General features: G+C 56.2%; 1 protein-coding gene across 5 annotated transcripts; it reads right to left on the bottom strand.

Annotated features, from left to right (window-relative positions):
- Window positions 1-62: 62 nt before the first annotated feature.
- Tns2 (tensin 2) lies at window positions 63-16,403 on the bottom strand. 5 transcript variants are annotated; one of them, XM_027396655.2, is made up of 29 exons: window positions 16,244-16,403; window positions 12,173-12,281; window positions 11,751-11,788; window positions 10,867-10,905; window positions 10,512-10,550; window positions 10,327-10,376; window positions 9,933-10,104; window positions 9,530-9,580; window positions 9,086-9,208; window positions 8,936-9,000; window positions 8,077-8,160; window positions 7,612-7,724; window positions 7,464-7,524; window positions 7,196-7,271; window positions 6,846-6,975; window positions 6,693-6,758; window positions 6,499-6,612; window positions 5,155-6,369; window positions 4,875-5,022; window positions 4,225-4,784; window positions 4,039-4,128; window positions 3,479-3,604; window positions 3,171-3,263; window positions 2,980-3,057; window positions 2,750-2,827; window positions 2,149-2,317; window positions 884-952; window positions 739-768; window positions 63-628 (listed from the first exon to the last, which is right to left on the bottom strand). In XM_027396655.2, exons 1-29 carry the CDS (start codon window positions 16,316-16,318, stop codon window positions 490-492), a joined length of 4,200 nt encoding a protein of 1,399 aa, XP_027252456.1. In that variant the 5' UTR covers window positions 16,319-16,403; the 3' UTR covers window positions 63-489. The 5 variants fall into 5 exon arrangements, with proteins under 5 accessions (XP_027252456.1, XP_027252460.1, XP_027252458.1 ...); XM_027396659.2 differs by lacking the exon at window positions 16,244-16,403 and adding an exon at window positions 16,060-16,154; XM_027396657.2 differs by lacking the exon at window positions 16,244-16,403 and adding an exon at window positions 14,469-15,553.

Below are 16,403 nucleotides of genomic sequence, written 5' to 3'. Positions count from 1 at the left end.
GGGCATGTCTCTGAGAGAGATGTACGTTTTTCTTCTTCCTATGAAGAAGTAATCAACTCCTCAAAAGTTTATAGAAATTCTTTATTAGTACACAAAAATAGACTCTCTTTTTTCCTCTGTTTATGTGATCCCACTCTGGTCTCGTTCAGAGGGGAGGCAAAAGCTCCCACACTTCTCCCCTTTCCCTCCATGATGGGACCTCCAGCTGGGTGGAGCTGGCAGGGCCATTCCCCACCAGGCCTCCACTACTGATACCGCCTCACCCCTTACACCTGTCTCTGCCATCTGGTCACATGCCAGGTCATCTCATGGGCCCACTCACTTAGCTTAGCAGGCAAGGGCAAGAACAGTGGCCCAGGCTGGTGCCACACTCTCTTTCATAGGGAGGACGCTGGCTCCTAGGGCTCCTGGATTCAGGCCAAGACAGTGAGAGCTGTGGGTGCTGGGAGAGTGCAGTGTTGATGTGGGCTCAGAGATTGCAGCTTTCCTTCATTTTCTCTGGCCCAGTAGAACTTTGGTGATAAAGGTGACAATGGCATTTGCTGGTTGGTCTGGGTCAAGCTCCGCAAAGAGGTGACACACATTTTCCCAGGGGCTTCCTGGTTTTTTGGCCACGAAACCAAAGATCCTACAGGGACAAAGCCAGGGAGGACCTTTATATTCCTTCGCCAGGAGGATGAAGCTGGCCGTGTGGGTCAGCTCATGCCTGTCTAGGGTTGGGCGCACAAGGAGACTTACTTGGACGTGGTTCCATCTGGGTTGGTCCATCTGTAAAGAGAGAGAGCCCTGAAGAAGTACAGCCGAGGGCACAGCTCCTGAAGGGTGAGCTGGAGCTGAGGGTGGGAGGACCATAGGTTGGGAAAGGGATCCAAGGAAGGCTCACCTGCGGTCCTGGGGGTCAGTGCTAGAGAAGGTGATGCTGTTCACTGGGTAATGACGACGAAAGAAGAGCCTGTGAGGAGTAGGTTGGAGAAGGAAAGTCACACCTCTAATCCAGGTTTTGGGCTTAAGAGATGGCTCAGAGATTAAGAGCACTAGCTGTTCTTTCAGAGGTCCTGAGTTCAATTCCCAGCAACCACATGATGGCTCACAACCATCTATAGTGGGATCTGATGCCCTCTGAGGGCATACATGCAGATAGAGCACATTAAGTAAATAACATAAAAAAAGAAAAGTCAGGTTTCACTAGTGGTGGTGGTGCACACCTTTAATCCCAACACTCCGAGGGCAGAAGCAGGCAGATCTCTGTGAGTTTAGGCCAGTCTGGGCTACAAAGTCAGTTCCAGGGCAGTCAGGGCTACACAGAGAAACCCCATCTTGAAAACCCAGGAGGGGGGACAGGGAAAAAAGAAAAAGAAATCCAAGTTTTGGAGTTGGAGAGATGGCTCAGAGGTTTAGAACACTGGCTGATCTTCCAAAGGACCTGGGTTCAATTCCCAGCACCCACATGGCAGCTCACAACTATCTGTAACTCCAGTTCAGGGGGTGCAACATTCTCACACAGATAGGCATGCAGGCAAAACATCAATGCACATAAAATAAAAGTAAATAAGTTAATTTTTAGAAAGAAAGAAACAAAGATTTCTGGGCTGGGGAGGTGGCCCAGAGGTTAGAGTACTAGCCATAGAGAATGAGTTTGAATCCCCAGGACCCATAATTCCAGCCTCAGAAAGCAGAGACAGAGTCCCAGGAGCAAGCTAGCTAGCAAGACGAGCTGCATCTCTGACTTCTGGGTTTGATTGAGAGAACCCTGTCTCAATAAGGTGAAAGAGAGATCCAAAAATATCTTTTTTTTTTTGAGACAGACTTTCTCTATGTAGCTTTGTAGCCTATGCTGCCAAAAAGATTTTTTCCCCAAGGTTTTTCAAGGTTTCTCTGTGTAGTCCTGCTTATTATGGAACTCAATATATAGATCAGGCTGGCCTCAAAATCAGAGATCCACCTGCCTCTGCCTCCTGAGTACTGGTATTAATGTCATATGCCACCACTACCTGGGACCAGAAAGATACTTAATTACCAAACTGGAGCCTCCACACATAAATGCAAACATGTATGTACACATAACACACACACACAAAGACAAAGAAAAATCCAGGCTCCCAAAGTCCTTCTTTGGGACTCTAAAGAGGCTGGTGCCCCGGGGCTCACTTTCTCTGGTTGTCTGTCAGTGTGATGCCTTGAGCTGAAACCTTGAAGTGGACAATGGCTGGTACTGGGTTGGGGCTGCAGCTCAGAGCTGCAGAACTGGCCCTGGCCACAGCTTGAGGGCCAGTGAGTGACTCTGTCTCCACGGAGGTCAGGTAGAGCACACTACAGGCTAAAGAGACAGGAAGAAGGTTGATGAGCTAGTATGGCTGTGCCAGAACCAAGATCTGCCACCTTTGAGTCACCCTTTAGCTTCTTGTCTAATATAATCTTCTCATGCTTTTCCCTGAGAGTGCTATCTGAATGCACTAGAATCACACACTGACAAGTTAGAAAGGCAACTCCCAGACTCCAAGGGATTTACAGCCAGCAACAGTGCAAGTTCTTTCCTCTGCTGCAGCTGTGACTCCTGTGTTGTAAACCCTGAGAACTTAGCCTGTGACCCCTTCCCTGCCTCCTGAAAATGTGGGCTCCTCTGCTTTTGTGGGGTTAAATGTATCTGCTGGGTCTACCTTCTACAGTCCTATCAATGCCTCTCCCTGTATCTGGAGTCTACAGTGTCCTCTTGACCACCAGGGAGAGGGAGGGGAAGCGAGTCTCTTACCTGCTCCCTGACGCAGGAGGTCTGCTGCTGTGCTCATGTTGGTGGGAACTGGAGCCTCTGGGGTTTCTTCCAGAGGATCTGAGGAGATGAGCACCACCAAGGAAGGTCAAGAGGGAGAGCCTTCCCTAGGTGCTAGTGGACTCCCTTAGCCACCATAAGGGAAGGGGTGGGGAGACAGGACCTCTGTATTTGGCTGTAGGAGTGATGAGAGCTGAGGAGACATTACACACCTTTACTGGGAATTCGAAGACAGCAGGGTAGGGAAATGGGAGAGATGGAGTGTTGCGAGACCAGGGCAGAGAGGCTGCCTGCAAAGGGAGGGGAAAAAATCCTGAAGGGCTTGTGGATAGCCTTCTATCTTCGCCCTCTTGAGGCCTCTCCCTTAACCAACCCCCTAGAACCCTCTGACACTGTTTCTCACCAAAATAGGGCTCAGTAGGACAACCCTTGATCTTCACGCCTTTGGGCCCAGTCTCAATGAGGAAGTGGCGCACCAACTGCTCTGAGGGGTCTCCTGAGAGGAGGGAGGGATGGTGAAAGTGAAGCTTTACTGAATTCCAGATTCTCAGTTTCTCCCCTCCCCCTCCTCAGGAACTCTTTCCTGAGCCGGGAGCAAGGGGACTTGCTTTGCCCCTACCCTTCATGGAGATGTCCTGTGCATCTCTCTACTTTTGGCTCTGCAGCTTCTCCCCTCTCCACACCCATTCCCTCAGTTTGAGGATGCTGTACCTTTTAAGGGCTGGGCGCTGGGTGGGGGTGTGGCCACTTTGAGGGCTAGCCCATAGGCTCCTTGGAATGAGTGGCTGTCCCTGATCAGGAAGGCCCCAGGGTCCTTGTCTTTCAGCAGGGCAATGGCTGCAGGGCAAAAGTCAGAGATGGCTGGCAGCCCCACACAGCCCCACTAGCTGGTCCCACTTGGCCAGCCAGCCATGTGGACGGCAGGATTTTGGGACTTTGGATGACTACTCTGAGGCCAAAGCTTAGAATTACTGCTGGTGGTGGCGCACGCCTTTAATCCCAGCACTTGAGAGGCAGAGGCAGGGGGATCTCTGAGTTCGAGACCAGCCTGGTCTACAAGAGCTAGTTCCAGGACAGCCTCCAAAACTACACAGGGAAACCCTCTCTCGGGAGGTGGGGGGTAGGGGGGATGAGGAGAATGGCTGCTGGTAAGCAACTCCTCCAAGAGCTAAGACAAAGGAGACCAAAGCCCCCACCAGGATGAGACTCGCAGCCAAGACAGGCCTTGGAGGTGGGGTGGGATGGGTGAACTACCTTTTCTGGCTTCGTACCTTGGTCACGGGACAGGTGCGGCTTGTACCAGAACTTGGATGTGTCCTGGACAAACTTGACATTGCTTTGGTTCTCTTGTAAAGGATGCTCTAGGAGAGGAAGGGATTGAGTTCAGACTCCTGGGTCCCTATGGTCTCTCTCTGGGGGGTAAGTTTCTTTAGAGGATAACTGGTTGTCCCTTATACCTGGGGGCTGGGTGACATCTGGGAGAGGAGTTGCAAAGGTGACATGTTGGTTGGTGCCTCTGGCTGGTGGTGATGGCTGTTGCCCAGACCCAGACAGGTGTCGTTTTTCAGGAAGTGGTGGCTGAGTGGGACCATTAGCATCATAGGAGGCAGCCAATGGGAAGGCAGGGGTGGGTGAGCTCTGGGGTGGTGGTGGCTCTGGGCTGGCCACAAGCCAGGGCATCTGGGTAGGCACAGGAGTAAGTGGGGAGCCATCTGGGCTGTCTGGGGGGCCCCGCCAGGGGGCATGGCGGAGTCCGGGCAGGGTGGTTGGGACAGGGCCCCGAGAATTGGCACTACTGGAGTGACCCCCTGGGCTCCTTTCCTGAGGCCAGCCATTGGGTGAGCTGGGCGGGGAGGTCTGGGAGAAAGGGCTAGGGTCTGGTGGCTCAGGCCTGCTGCTGGCCAGAAGCTCAGGAGCCTTTTCAGTGCTTCCCTGGACAACAGGGGGCAAAGCCTCGCCAGGACTCAGTCTCTGAGTTGCTGCCAAGGGGGGAGACCTGGTGTCTTGCCGTCGGGTGCTGCAGGGGGAAATGTAGATGGTCAGACAGCTCCTGCTTTGGGCTGCTGACAGCCATAGAACTTGCCCAAATAGCTATGGCCCTCTGTACCTTTCTTTGCCCTGGACTGGGCTGCTGGTGTGCAGCGGTGTAGAGGGACCAGACAGCTCTGATGAAGCAGTGCATTGGGCATCTCGGGGAGACCGAGGCAGCGTGCTGTGCCCACTGGGACCATCCCTCCAGGACAGTTCAGGTGACTCTGTGATGGGGAGAGGACTCTGTGAACAGGAGCTGGCTTTTCTGTCTGGCTCAGTTCCTTCCCGCCCCTGGCATCCACACAAGCACTTAGAACCTTCCTCTACCCTGGACATTCCCACTCTAGTATCCTCACCTGTAGATGCCAGGGGTCCTCCTGTTGAAGCCAGGTGCCCAGGCAGTGGGTACTTGTCCCTTCCATCCTCAGCAGGAATCTCATAACCCAGCTTCCTGGATTGCAAGTAGGGTGGACTTCCCGGGGACACAGAGCCAGCCCGTGGTGAGTGGGCACCAGGCCCAGGGTACCCTCTTCCCTCACTTGAGGATCCACAACTGTGAGGTGCCCGGCCATATACTGGGCAGTAACTAGGAACTGTTCCTCCATAGCCATAGGTTACCAGGGCAGGGTACCCTGGATGTCCATACCTGCCTTCAGGGCACATGGCATATGAGCAGCCCTCATGTCCTTCCTCACCCACTTTGGATGGCTTCAGGCAGCTGTAGTCAGGCATTGGGGCATGGTGATGCCCACAGGCAGGCACCAACAGAGGCAATGGGTGTCCAGGCCTCACTGGGTGCAGGAGAGGCTTGCCTGCTTCACTGGCCCACCCCTCTCCAGCCTCTCTGTCTAGTCGCAGTCCATATAGGGCTGCTGTGGGCAGTGCCAGCTTCTCTTCACAGGCTGGGCATGAGCATAAAGCAGGTACTCCGGGGTCCTCCAGGATCACCACCTCCCGGTAGCCTGCTGAGCGGTAGCCAAAGTCCCCATTAGCTGGTTTCCCTAGCTCAGATGCATAGGGATATGGCCCTTCTGACAGTGACCTGCAGAGGCGCCTCTTCTCCATAGGGGCTTCTGTGTAGCCTTGGGGGTGTCCTTCATAGCCCCCATAGGGCGGTCGTCGTCTCTCCAGGGTGCCCTCAGGCCTGTAGTAGCCTCCATTGGGGACTGTACAAGGCTCCCGGTAGCCCTGCCGGCAGGAGCAGTGTCGGTTGAGGCCAGGCCTGTGGCCTGGATACATCCCAAGATGCAGGCCCCCACCTACAGAGGGCTGCTCTTCATCATCTAGGATGGCCGTCTCACGTCCAGCTCCACGGCCTCCACTGGCCACTCCACAGCCTCCCAGCAGACGATTCAGCTCCTGGCGTTCAGCAGCAGTTGGGGGTGGTCGGCCAGGGGATTCTGCTGTGGGTTCTGTGGTGAGTGTGGACGAATGGCCAGAGTCGCTGCTCACAGAGAGCATGGGGGGTGGGGGGAGCTCTGGAGAAGGTGCTGGTGGAGTCTGGTGGGGGACCCGCTGCACCTGGGCATACGGACTGCCATCCAGGGGACCCCTTGTGTGGGCCAAGGAACCTGAGTGGAGAAGAAGAATTTGTGAGTGGGGACAGCACTAACACCTTAGTGTGCCTCTCCCCACAAGCCACAAAGTTATGTCTCCTACCTGCCCACCACCCACACACCACCCACGCCACACCCACACACCATCCACACTGTCCTCATGGTGCTGGTTGAAGTTCTCGTAGGAGTCCCAGCGTACCGCAGGCTCTGTTGTGTTGTAATCCACTGAGACAGAGGGATCGTTCCGTGGGGTGTTGCCTGTGGAAGGCCACCAGGGTACTAAGGATTGGAGTCCCCCAACATCTTCAGCACCCTATTGTTCCAGCTCCCACTCCTACCTTTGACCTTCTCAGGGCTGGAGGAGAAGACAAATTCCACTGAGGCTTGGAAAGGGAACCGCTCATCTGTGGAGGAGGTGGTGGTGGTGAGGAGCCAGCCCTGTTGACATTCCCTTCGCTGCCCACTTGCCACTTCCCCGGGCTTTGACTCACCAGCCCAGGCCTCATCTAGCTGGTCCTTAGGGAAGGTGAGCCGTGACCCATGCATGGTGCACGTGTGGAACTGAACTCGGAACACAAGGGTCCGGTCTGTCCCCTGGCCACCCTTGTGGTAGCAGGTTACCTGAAGGAGGGCAGGAGATTGGGGGTCAGGCCTTTACCCCACGGGCTGCCAGGTCACAGCTTCTGCCATGCCCTAATCTCGAGATGAACTCTCCTGGGAGATCAGGGGTAGGATTCCCTTTGGGCCTGACACTCCTGCTTGAACTGATGACTTGTCAGTTGACTATATGGCTAGAAGCCCCCTACTCCACTGAAATCCCCATCTTCAGGGTCCCCCTCACCATGACATCGCCTTTGAGGAGGAGAGCTGGCTCTAGGCTGATGCAAAGTGGCTGGGGTCCTGGGCCTGCAATGCGACTTTGGGCAGAGAGAAGGCAGAATGGTCAGAGGCATTCAGGAAGAGCACAGAGGTGGCTATGTAGAGTCAGGCCCTGGGGAGTACTTAAGCCTCCCTGGCTGGAGTCAGAAGCCGAGGCCTGGGGAGGCTGGGGGACAGACAAATAGACACTGGCACAGGCAGGTGTCAGGGCCTGGGAACAGAGCACTCACTAGACTCCAGATGTGTAGACCAGCTGCATAGATTGGTAGATCTTGAGGAAGGGTTGGAAGCCTGGAGGGTGAAGGACATGAGGGGGGTGGGTGAAGGGAGGTGGAAAATGGCTGCTGCCCCCATGGAATACATCTCAGGTGGACTCACCTGTGTTGGGCTCAAAGGCTGGCAGCATGGGCACAAACACATAGTGCAGGAACAGCGGGCTGCTGTTCATCCTGATGGAGCCAGACAGCAGCCCGCTGAAATAGCTGACATAGCTGGCAGGAGAGTGCCAAGGAAAACATCAGCAACTCAACAGTGCAGACCTTCCACCCAACCTTGAGAGACCCAGACTGTCCTTCCAAACTTCAAGGAGGCAAGTTCCCCTCGCCCCATGAAGCCTTTCTTACAGGCCTCTGCTTTACTCTCTTCACAAACCTTGCCATCACCTAGAGTGAGCCAGTCCATTTGTTTATGTGTGGCTTCTTGCCTTCCACTCCACTAGCAAGTGAATGCCATGAGAGCCTGACCCTGTTTGTTCTCGGTTCCCAGAACTTGGCATGGTGCATTGTGGGTTTCAAGTTTGCTGCCTGAGCAGGAGAATCAGCCCTTCCCCACTGGGCTGCTCACCGGCGTTGGGAGGGCTGCAGTTCCGTGGCCACCTTGTCCTCACAAAATTTTCTCATGGTGAGAGTTGCCAGCGCCTGGTCTGCCCTGGGGAGAGCAGGGCGGGTGGGGTGCTTAGGAATCAGTCTCATTCTGGCCTTCTACACCTAAGCCCCAGGGAAGGAGGAACCATGGGATTCCCCTCAGTGTAGAGGGGACCCCCAATGGTGAAGAGAGCTAGCAGCCCTACAGTACAGTGTCCCAGTTGTTGGGCCTCAGGCAATTGCCCCCTGAATTTGACTTTTCTCACCTGTAAAGTGGGGCAGTTAGATAATCTGATGAGTTGAATTATGTCCCTCCCCCACAGAAATGTACCTCAAATGTGACCTTATTTAGAAATAGGGTCTCTGCAGATGTGATTAGATAGGTTAAGATGAGATCATGCAGGAGCAAGGTGGGCCCTGAATTCAGGGTGACTGGTCCTCAGAAGAGGAGAAACAGAAACAGACGCAAAGAGAACACCACGTGATGATGTAGGCAGGGGTTGGAGTGATGCTGCTGCAAGCCAAGACCACCACCAGAAGCTGGAAAGAGGCAAGGAAGGAGTCTGCCTAGAGTCACAGAGAAGAGTTAGGCCCCACTGACACCTTCACTTTGGATTTTTAACATCTTAGAACTGTGAGACAATTGAGTTATCTTAAGCCAGTTTATGGCATTTTGCTGACAGCCCTAGGAAACTAGCCCAGCTCATCTGTTGGGGAGTCCTGGGCGCCTAAGTGGAGACAGGCAGTATCACACCAAGTTTATAGTGTAGGACTCTGACTAAAGAGGGAAACTCAGACAGGGCCAGGTGAGGAAGGGCCACTGGGACAGGGCAACTCACCCTGCAGAGATCTTGCTGTAATGCATATAGGCAGAGACGATTACTCCAAGCTTGCCCTTGCTCCCCTGAGAGATAAAGAGATAGGGTTGTTGGGCCTACTCTTCTAGGATGAGGATGCCTCAGCTCTGTGACCCCAAGGTCCCAGCCTACCTTGCAGTACAACACGACCACATGCTGAGGGTCAGCACTGAGCCATGTCTCCATGGCTTTGCAGATGGAACACAATTTGTCCAGAGGTGGGGCATGCAGCTCAGGCCAGCCAAAGTCCTGCACCTGGGGAAATACAAGGGTAGAATTGTGTGCGTGCGTGTGTGCGTGCGTGCATCCGTGCGTGCGTATGCAGGAACAAGGAGGTGAGAGGGTATGAACATCAAACAGGGGCCCTGGTGCAAAGTGGGGCTTGCTAGTGGTCCCACAGTAGCCTGGACACTTTACAGCCATACTGCACCATGTTTTCATATATCTTAAATGGTGTGTCATATGAGAGGTGCTTAAGAGTAAAATGGATGTCAGCTGCTACTAATAACAAGGAGGCAGGGCCTTCTCATAGGGTTGGTTCAGCTTAAAGGCCAGACAGACCATTTTGCCTCCTACCTTAGGGTTCAGGCGGGTCAGGTCATGTCGTTTCTCTGAAAGGTTGAAGAGCTGAAATAAAGGGAAGAGTTAGATGAAGGCAACTTCAGACAGAGGAGCTGGAGGTGGACCCTCAATCTTACTCTAAAATAAGATTGCAATCATCTGGAACTGAATTCTCTGCGAGCTGCTGCGCGCCCCACTGAGCTCAGGCCCGGCCTGGCCCGCCCGGCCCGCCCCGCCCCGCCTCGCCCGCCCGGCCCGCCCCGCCCCGCCTCGCCCGCCCGGCCCGCCCCGCCCCGCCTCGCCTTTGTACACTAATACCCGCCTCCTGCCAGTTCCATTTCTGATGACAAACAGTAGCCTTGCTCATTTGGACCTCCCAGCCCTCTCATTGGTTGAATTTGGCCAACCCGCTCCTCACCAGGTACTTGTCCCGGTGCTTGGATTGCAGCACATGGGCCAGTTCGCGCAGGTGGCCCCGGTGTCGCTGCTCGTCCGGCCGTGCGGGGAAAGCTGCAGCCAAGATCCTCTCGGTCACATAGGTGAGGTCCAAGTCCCAGCGACGCTCCATGAGCGGATCCAGGCTGAAGCTCCTGGAGAGGTCGCAAAGCTGATTTAGGGAACAGAGGCGAGGCGCCCCACGGGGCTAGTATTATGAGAAAGGTCCTGGGGAGCGCTGGGAGGCCTGCTAGGTCCCGAGGGTGCGTGGTCCTGAGGGGGAGCATTGTCCTGGGGTGTTCTATTGGGGACCAATGCCATGAGCTGTGTGGGGGTCCTGTGCAAAGTGCCCACGTGGGATCACCGGGCGCTCTCACCTGGGTAGAGTGCTGCGTTGCTTTGAGTGGTTCAGGGACTTGGTGGATCCCTGGTGGATGAGAAACCGTACATCGACATCGTCTTTGGACGCATCTCTTCTAGACTTCCCAGTTCAAAGTTCCACAAACCGTGGTCTCCCAAAAGCTACCCACCCCCCACCCCCAGACCCCTAAGCATCCCTTACCAGGTGTTCTATGCGCCGTACTGGGGCAGTGTTTCTCCGCTAGAGGGAGGAGGTGGGGGAGGAAATGGGAGTGGTTAGGGCAGGGGCAATGACCAGTCTGGACCTGGAGGGTGGGGGTGGGAGGGCATGTCCGTGTCTATCTACTCCCTGGGGGAAAAGAGGGAACTCCAGTCTCCCCCCCCCCCGCCCCTCCCGCACCCCAGGCTCTAGAGGACAGTAACAGCGGAGAGCTAGAACAGTCAGTAACTACAACGCTCAGTTTTAGGTAACCTCCTGGCGCCCCCACTCTGAGACCACCAGACCTCTGGACACTAGTCAGGTTACTATCTTCCCTGCCCCATCCTAGAGCACTCACCAGCTCCGCGGGGGGCAAGGCCTGACAGGATGAAGTCACCTGGAAGGAGATGAGTGACTGAGCTGGTGAAAGATAACGTGGAGGGGCTGTCAACTGATGAGTACAGGCTCCAGCTGAGGTTCCTCTATTCCTCTATTTAAGGGAAGCCTTGCTTCTGGCCTCCTGGTCCCCCACCTCTCAGGCCCCCTGCTTGTTGCTTTTGGCTCTCAGCCCCCTGCCCAAACAGACCCCCATTCATCCAGCTGCAGGACAGGAGTTATATATAGGGGCGGGCAGGCAGGCAATGGCCAGGGGTGGACACTAGCCTCTTTCACCGTTGAGACCCCACCCATGGGCACATAGCTCCCCCAAGCTAGCTTGAGGCCCTGGGACTACCCCCTGCACTGAAGGAGGAACCAGGAGCATTCCTCAGGGATGGGGCTGTTTCAGGTTCTCAGTAGACAGTGGGTGCCACCTACACCATGTACCTGTAGAGGTCCAGCCCTTCCAGCACCCAGGTTAAGACCAACTTGGGCATCCTGAGGACCCTTCCCCAGAGGGAAGGTACAGCCTATTCCAGTGCCTGGTCTCTGAAACCCTGCTCCCTCTCTGTCCACCCCACCCTTCCTCCTCCTGCTTCTCCACCCCCCCATCCTCTCGCCAGCTGCAGCCTGGGCACAGCACCAAGACAAACGCTGCCGACTCACTGTCCACCCTCCTGGGCCAACCCTCCAGGGGTGGAGTAGAGTAGTTCTTAAAGGGCCCGGCACAACACCCCTGCCACCCAGGAGGGGTCTCCAGGAATGGCAGGGGACTGGGTGGAAGAAACATGCCAGTATGGCTGAAAAAGCGTGTCTGGGCAGTGAAAAGACTCCATCCCCCATCAGCTAGGACCAGGTACCCACCTTTGCTTCGCATTTTCTGTGTGTGGCCACCTTGCAGACTAGAGAAGGAGGGGAGAACAGCAGAGGCTTAGAGGGCAGTGAAAGTGGGCACCCTCCACTTCCCCAGGCCCTGAAAGTCAACCCTGGGACTTAACACTAGATTGCTGGAGCAGTGAGCAGGGCAGGGTACCAGCAGGTTCTGCTCCAGAGTCTGGGATTCAGGCCAGAGGTCTAGGATGAATGGAGGCAAGGAGGAAGGGCAGCCTCTAGTCACAGGTGAGGATGGGAAGGTGGCAGAGTCACAGATCTACTGGGCTGTGGCAAGGTGGGTGTCATGCAAGTGAGGGCATTTGTCCCTGCTCTGTAAGCCTGCCTGTTCCTAGAGCCACCCAGCACAGTGGTGTTGAGTGGAGGGCTCTGGATACGCAGGAAGAGCACCTCACCTCGGCAGGAGACACCGGTCCCATCGATGGTCACTTTACACACTGCACACACCGGAGCTTTCTTCCGGAAAACCTTCTCCCGGAAGCTGTGTGGTTCTGCTTTCCTAGGCTGCGGGTGGGATGACAGATAGATAGAGGTATGAGTTCCTAGTGGACCCATCTCTGAGGCTGAATTGGAAACCTTGCCTTGGATAGACGCTGCTGCTTCCCTCCCTTCTAGTTCAAAGCCTCTGAACTCCCAGGCACACTTGGCCACAGCTGTCTCGGGGTAGTCATGGGGCCTGTCCTCTACAGGACTTGGAATGTGACCCCTTGCATCACCTTGGCTGGGTCAACTCCTCCCTAAGGGATCACTTAGGTCCCCTCACGTGGCCCTGCTATGTGATGTCCTTGTCACTGCCACTTCAAATGTGAGGGGTTTCCAAATCTTGGCAGAGTGGGGGTCTGACTCTTTCCATCTTGCCCTCCCCAGATGAGGTTTGTATACATGAGCTGATGGCCCAGACACACATGCACATTGTCACATAACACCCAGACTGGCTGTAGCCAGTCCTGAGCCCCTGGCTCTCAATGTCTCCAAGCTCCAGGCAGCTGACATGCCCCCCTCCCTCAGGGTCAGAACAACGTGTTTACTCTTTGTGCATTGAGGCTGCAAGCAGCAGTTGTATAAGAAGGGGGTGGCAATGTTGGAAGGAGGAATGACAGCGGGGACAGACAAGCAGCTGCCTTGCTGCCTCTGTGTGTCCCCTCCCTATCCAGCGACAGTGAAGCTAGCAGCTGGGGTGCTTCCAGTTGCCCAGGTCCTACTTCAGTCCCTCCCATTGCAGGCCGTGCCTCCCACCCCAAGTCTGTGGACAGTCCCTCCACACTCTTCATCTGTATACCAGCTCCTGCTGTCCCCTCTCCCTGGATCTGCCCACCACAGTGTTAACACCTTCGAAAGGCAAGGGGGAGGAACAGCTTTGGTCCCTTGAGTGTTCCAGACCTCTTCTGGACTGGAGGTGGGACCCACTAGGATACTTGGACATACTTGTTGATAACATCATGTGCAGATGACGTCAGTGGAAGGCATCCTCCCAGTCACAGTGCCTGGAGACCTGGCCTCCTCCCTACCTTTCATAGCTTTTTTCCCATCCCTTTTCTCTCAAGCTTCCCTGGGAGGTCAGGGCTTAAGCTCTTTGCTGAACTCCCAGGGCTTATTCAGGCTCAAGCAAGGAAAGGCAGAGAAGTCCAAACAGATGGCAGGATCATACTGCCACCCTGGCCACCTCAGGGGGGCAGGGGAATGAGGGGAATACTGAGGCAAGGTAAGGAGCAGGAGAAGAGGCTGAAATTAGCAAGAGGGTCTGGCCTGAATCCTGGCCCTCCCCCCTTGTCCACACCTCCACCCTGCCCCACCTTTGCCCAGCTGGTGGGCACTCCTACCCTGCTGGTGGCCCGGCTGCTGTCCCTCCCCAGGGCTCTGAGCAACCTTTCCATAGGGCCGCTGGACTTCATGGTGTCTGGCTGGCTGGGTCTTGGCTGCAGGGCCTGAACAATGCTGGGGCCTGGCCTGGGGCTTCCTGGAAGCAGCCTGGCCGAGGCAGCCGCTTCCCTTGGGTGGAGGGGAGGCTGTCTGGCTGGTGTGTGGAGAAGCCTGGCCCTGGAAGTGAAGGGAAGTGCAGGCGGGAAGGGGGCAGGTCGCTGCTCCAGGAAGTGGGGTGGGGGAGGATGTGGGGGAGGCCAGGAGATCAGATTCCCAGGATCTACCCCTGCTGGGAGTGTCAGCCCAAGATCTTTGGCTCTCCCCTTCTCCTCTGGAGCTGCCTCTCACCCGGTGGGCCACCCTGTGTAGGGGTCTGTGGTCTTGAGATCCAGCCCTGGAATCAGTCAGTGGGGCAGGGTGGGAATTCAGGTCTCAGGGCTGGGCTTGAGGGCCAGAGAAGAACACTGTGTCCCCAGCCAGTCTCTAGCCTGGACTCTTAAGTTCCCTTGGGACTTCCTGTGGGAAGGGAGTGGAGCTGGGAACCAGTACCCCTGGCAGGCTAGGACTCAGACTACTTAGGGTGAAAGAAGTAGGAATGAGGGCCAGCTTCCTTGTCAGATGGGGAAGATCATGCAGTACCCTCCTCAAGGCCAAGCACCAGCCAGAAGCCCAGCTGCCCACAGTAGTGAGTGGTCCAGAGCAACCCAGGGCCCTGGAAAGGTTCCACCTGAAGACCCCAGCTACTGTGCTCCAGATAAAACCCACAGTTCCTGGCTTAGTCCCCCTGTATCTGGGACCCCACCCACCCACCCATTCAAACCTGAGCACTACCTTCATGGCTCTTCTGGGCCTGGCTCTTCTTCATCTGTGGCTGTCACTGGACCTGAGGACTGGACAGGAGGCCCCCTCCCAACACATTCTCCACCCCCTCTAGGGCCTCCTGCTTCCCTCCTGGGAATAGGGCCAACTTCCTGTCCCAGGAGTCAAGGAAGGAGGTGGATAGGGCCTTGGAAACGATAGAACAATCTTCCTAAAACAAGGGTCAATGGCCTGGGGGTTCTCGGCTCAAGCCCTGGACAGCAGCCTTTGGAATGCTGTAGCTGTCACTTGAAAGAATGTACAATCTTGTCGTCCTCATTTGCATGGTATTTACTGAATGTCCCAGTGCAACTCCTCCGGTTCTGGCTACATTCACAGGGTTCCACAGGAGTTCCCTCCTCTGCCTCCTGTTCATCCAGGTGAAGGGCTGCTCTACTCCTCCCTGGTTCACCTTAGAAAGACCATCAGACTGGGAAGCCTGAGCCTTCTTCCTGCATGCTCCAATTCTCTAGGAAGCCTGTCACCTGTGTACCCTGGCTAGAGGGTGGCACCTGAGTGGCAAGGTGTGGCCCCCCATACTGTAACTGGAGAGGGCCACTGGCTCTGTAATCCCTACCCAAGTCCTGGCTGTGTCCCAGGACATTCCAGGCCAATGGCCAGGTGGGCAACTGGGCCTGGCCTGATTCAGCACCCAGCCCTGCTGGGGGAGATGGGTCACTGTAGGGCCTGTGTGAGTGTGGCTCCCCCCATCCAGTGTTTTCCCTCTGCATCTATGGCACATAGCCTTACTTCTGCTGTCTCCTTGTGGGACTGAAAGTCCCCTCCTCTGTGAAAAGTCCCCAGACATCCTCTGGCCACATTGAACTTTCACTGCCTGCCCGCACAGACCTAGAAAAGTGTCCATTCAAATGACTGCAATTGGCTGGTCAAGAGCTATGAGTGTCCCCACCACGGGGAGTGAAGTACTTCTGGAAGGATCCTGAAGGCTGGCTGAGGTGGCGTTACCAGATCCCGTAGATCTTCGCTTCCCACCTCCTGCCTGGAATATTCCAGAGCTTTTTTTTTTCTTCCCCCCAGCAGGGCCCCCTCTTACTCTGAAGCCTTGGGTTTGTTTGGAGAAACCCCTCCACCCACCCACACACCCCTCCTTCCTGGAAATAGCTGTGGTTGGATGAGAAGCTGGGAGCCGGGCCACAGAGGAGTGAGGCCCAGGAAAGAAGGGAGGGGAAGAGAGGTAGGATTCTGGGATGTATCCAGAGAGACCTAGGGGGTGTCTAGGCAGGGCAGAAGTAGACTAGGGCTGTTAGGAGGGATCAGCTTCATCTGTGCCTGCATTGTGCCTCAGTGTCCCAGATAGGGAACATGAGAAGAAAACGCTTGCATACTCTCTGCCAGGCCAGGGCCGAAACACTGCGGCCAGCTACCGCGGGCATCTTGTGCTCAAAAAGTGTGTTTGTCGTTTGAGCTGGGGATGCACGCAGGGAGCAGCCGACCCTCCAGTAGTGCGCAGTAGGACGCGGAAGGCGGGGCGGCCTGAGCTAGGACCACAGCCGTGCCCCGCCCCCTGGTCACCTCTAGGATCTCAAACTGCCCCCTAGCTCACCGCGACCGACCGGGAGGGCGCTGGCGGCAGGCAGTCCCAGCCTCCGGGATCCCGCCGCGCTCGGTGTTCCGGGACCCCGGTGGCTCCGCGCCCCCTGGCGCCCGCCCCTGGCTCGCACCTCGCGCTGTGACGCAGAGGGCCGCCGCCCGCGCTCCCGCTCGCTTGGCGTGGCGGGGCCACTCACCTGTGGGGGGCGCCCGGAGGGCTGGGGGCGCGGCGGACCGGGGCAGCAGCAGGGGGCGCCCCCGGGCCAGCCCATCCCGGCCAGGCCAGCCGCACCGCGACACGCGGAGACAGCGGCAGCTGCGGGACGGGCATTCAGCTGGCTCCCTCCCTCTGCGCCC

This window comes from Cricetulus griseus, chromosome 2 (assembly GCF_003668045.3).
Source record: "Cricetulus griseus strain 17A/GY chromosome 2, alternate assembly CriGri-PICRH-1.0, whole genome shotgun sequence".
NCBI lineage: Eukaryota > Metazoa > Chordata > Mammalia > Rodentia > Cricetidae > Cricetulus > Cricetulus griseus.
Note: the sequence above shows the minus strand (reverse complement) of the source record. Positions and strands in the feature narration are given on the sequence as shown.

Bases quoted from the DNA above. Each gene is read 5' to 3' on its own strand.
- Tns2 (XM_027396655.2), bottom strand. From the start codon at position 16,318: ATGGGCTGGCCCGGGGGCGCCCCCTGCTGCTGCCCCGGTCCGCCGCGC. The intron at 7,525-7,611 runs GTGAGTCCACCT...TTCACCCTCCAG, and splicing joins AGCCTTTGAGCCCAACACAG to GCTTCCAACCCTTCCTCAAG. The intron at 3,058-3,170 runs GTGAGAAACAGT...CTCCCTTTGCAG, and splicing joins TCCTACTGAGCCCTATTTTG to GCAGCCTCTCTGCCCTGGTC.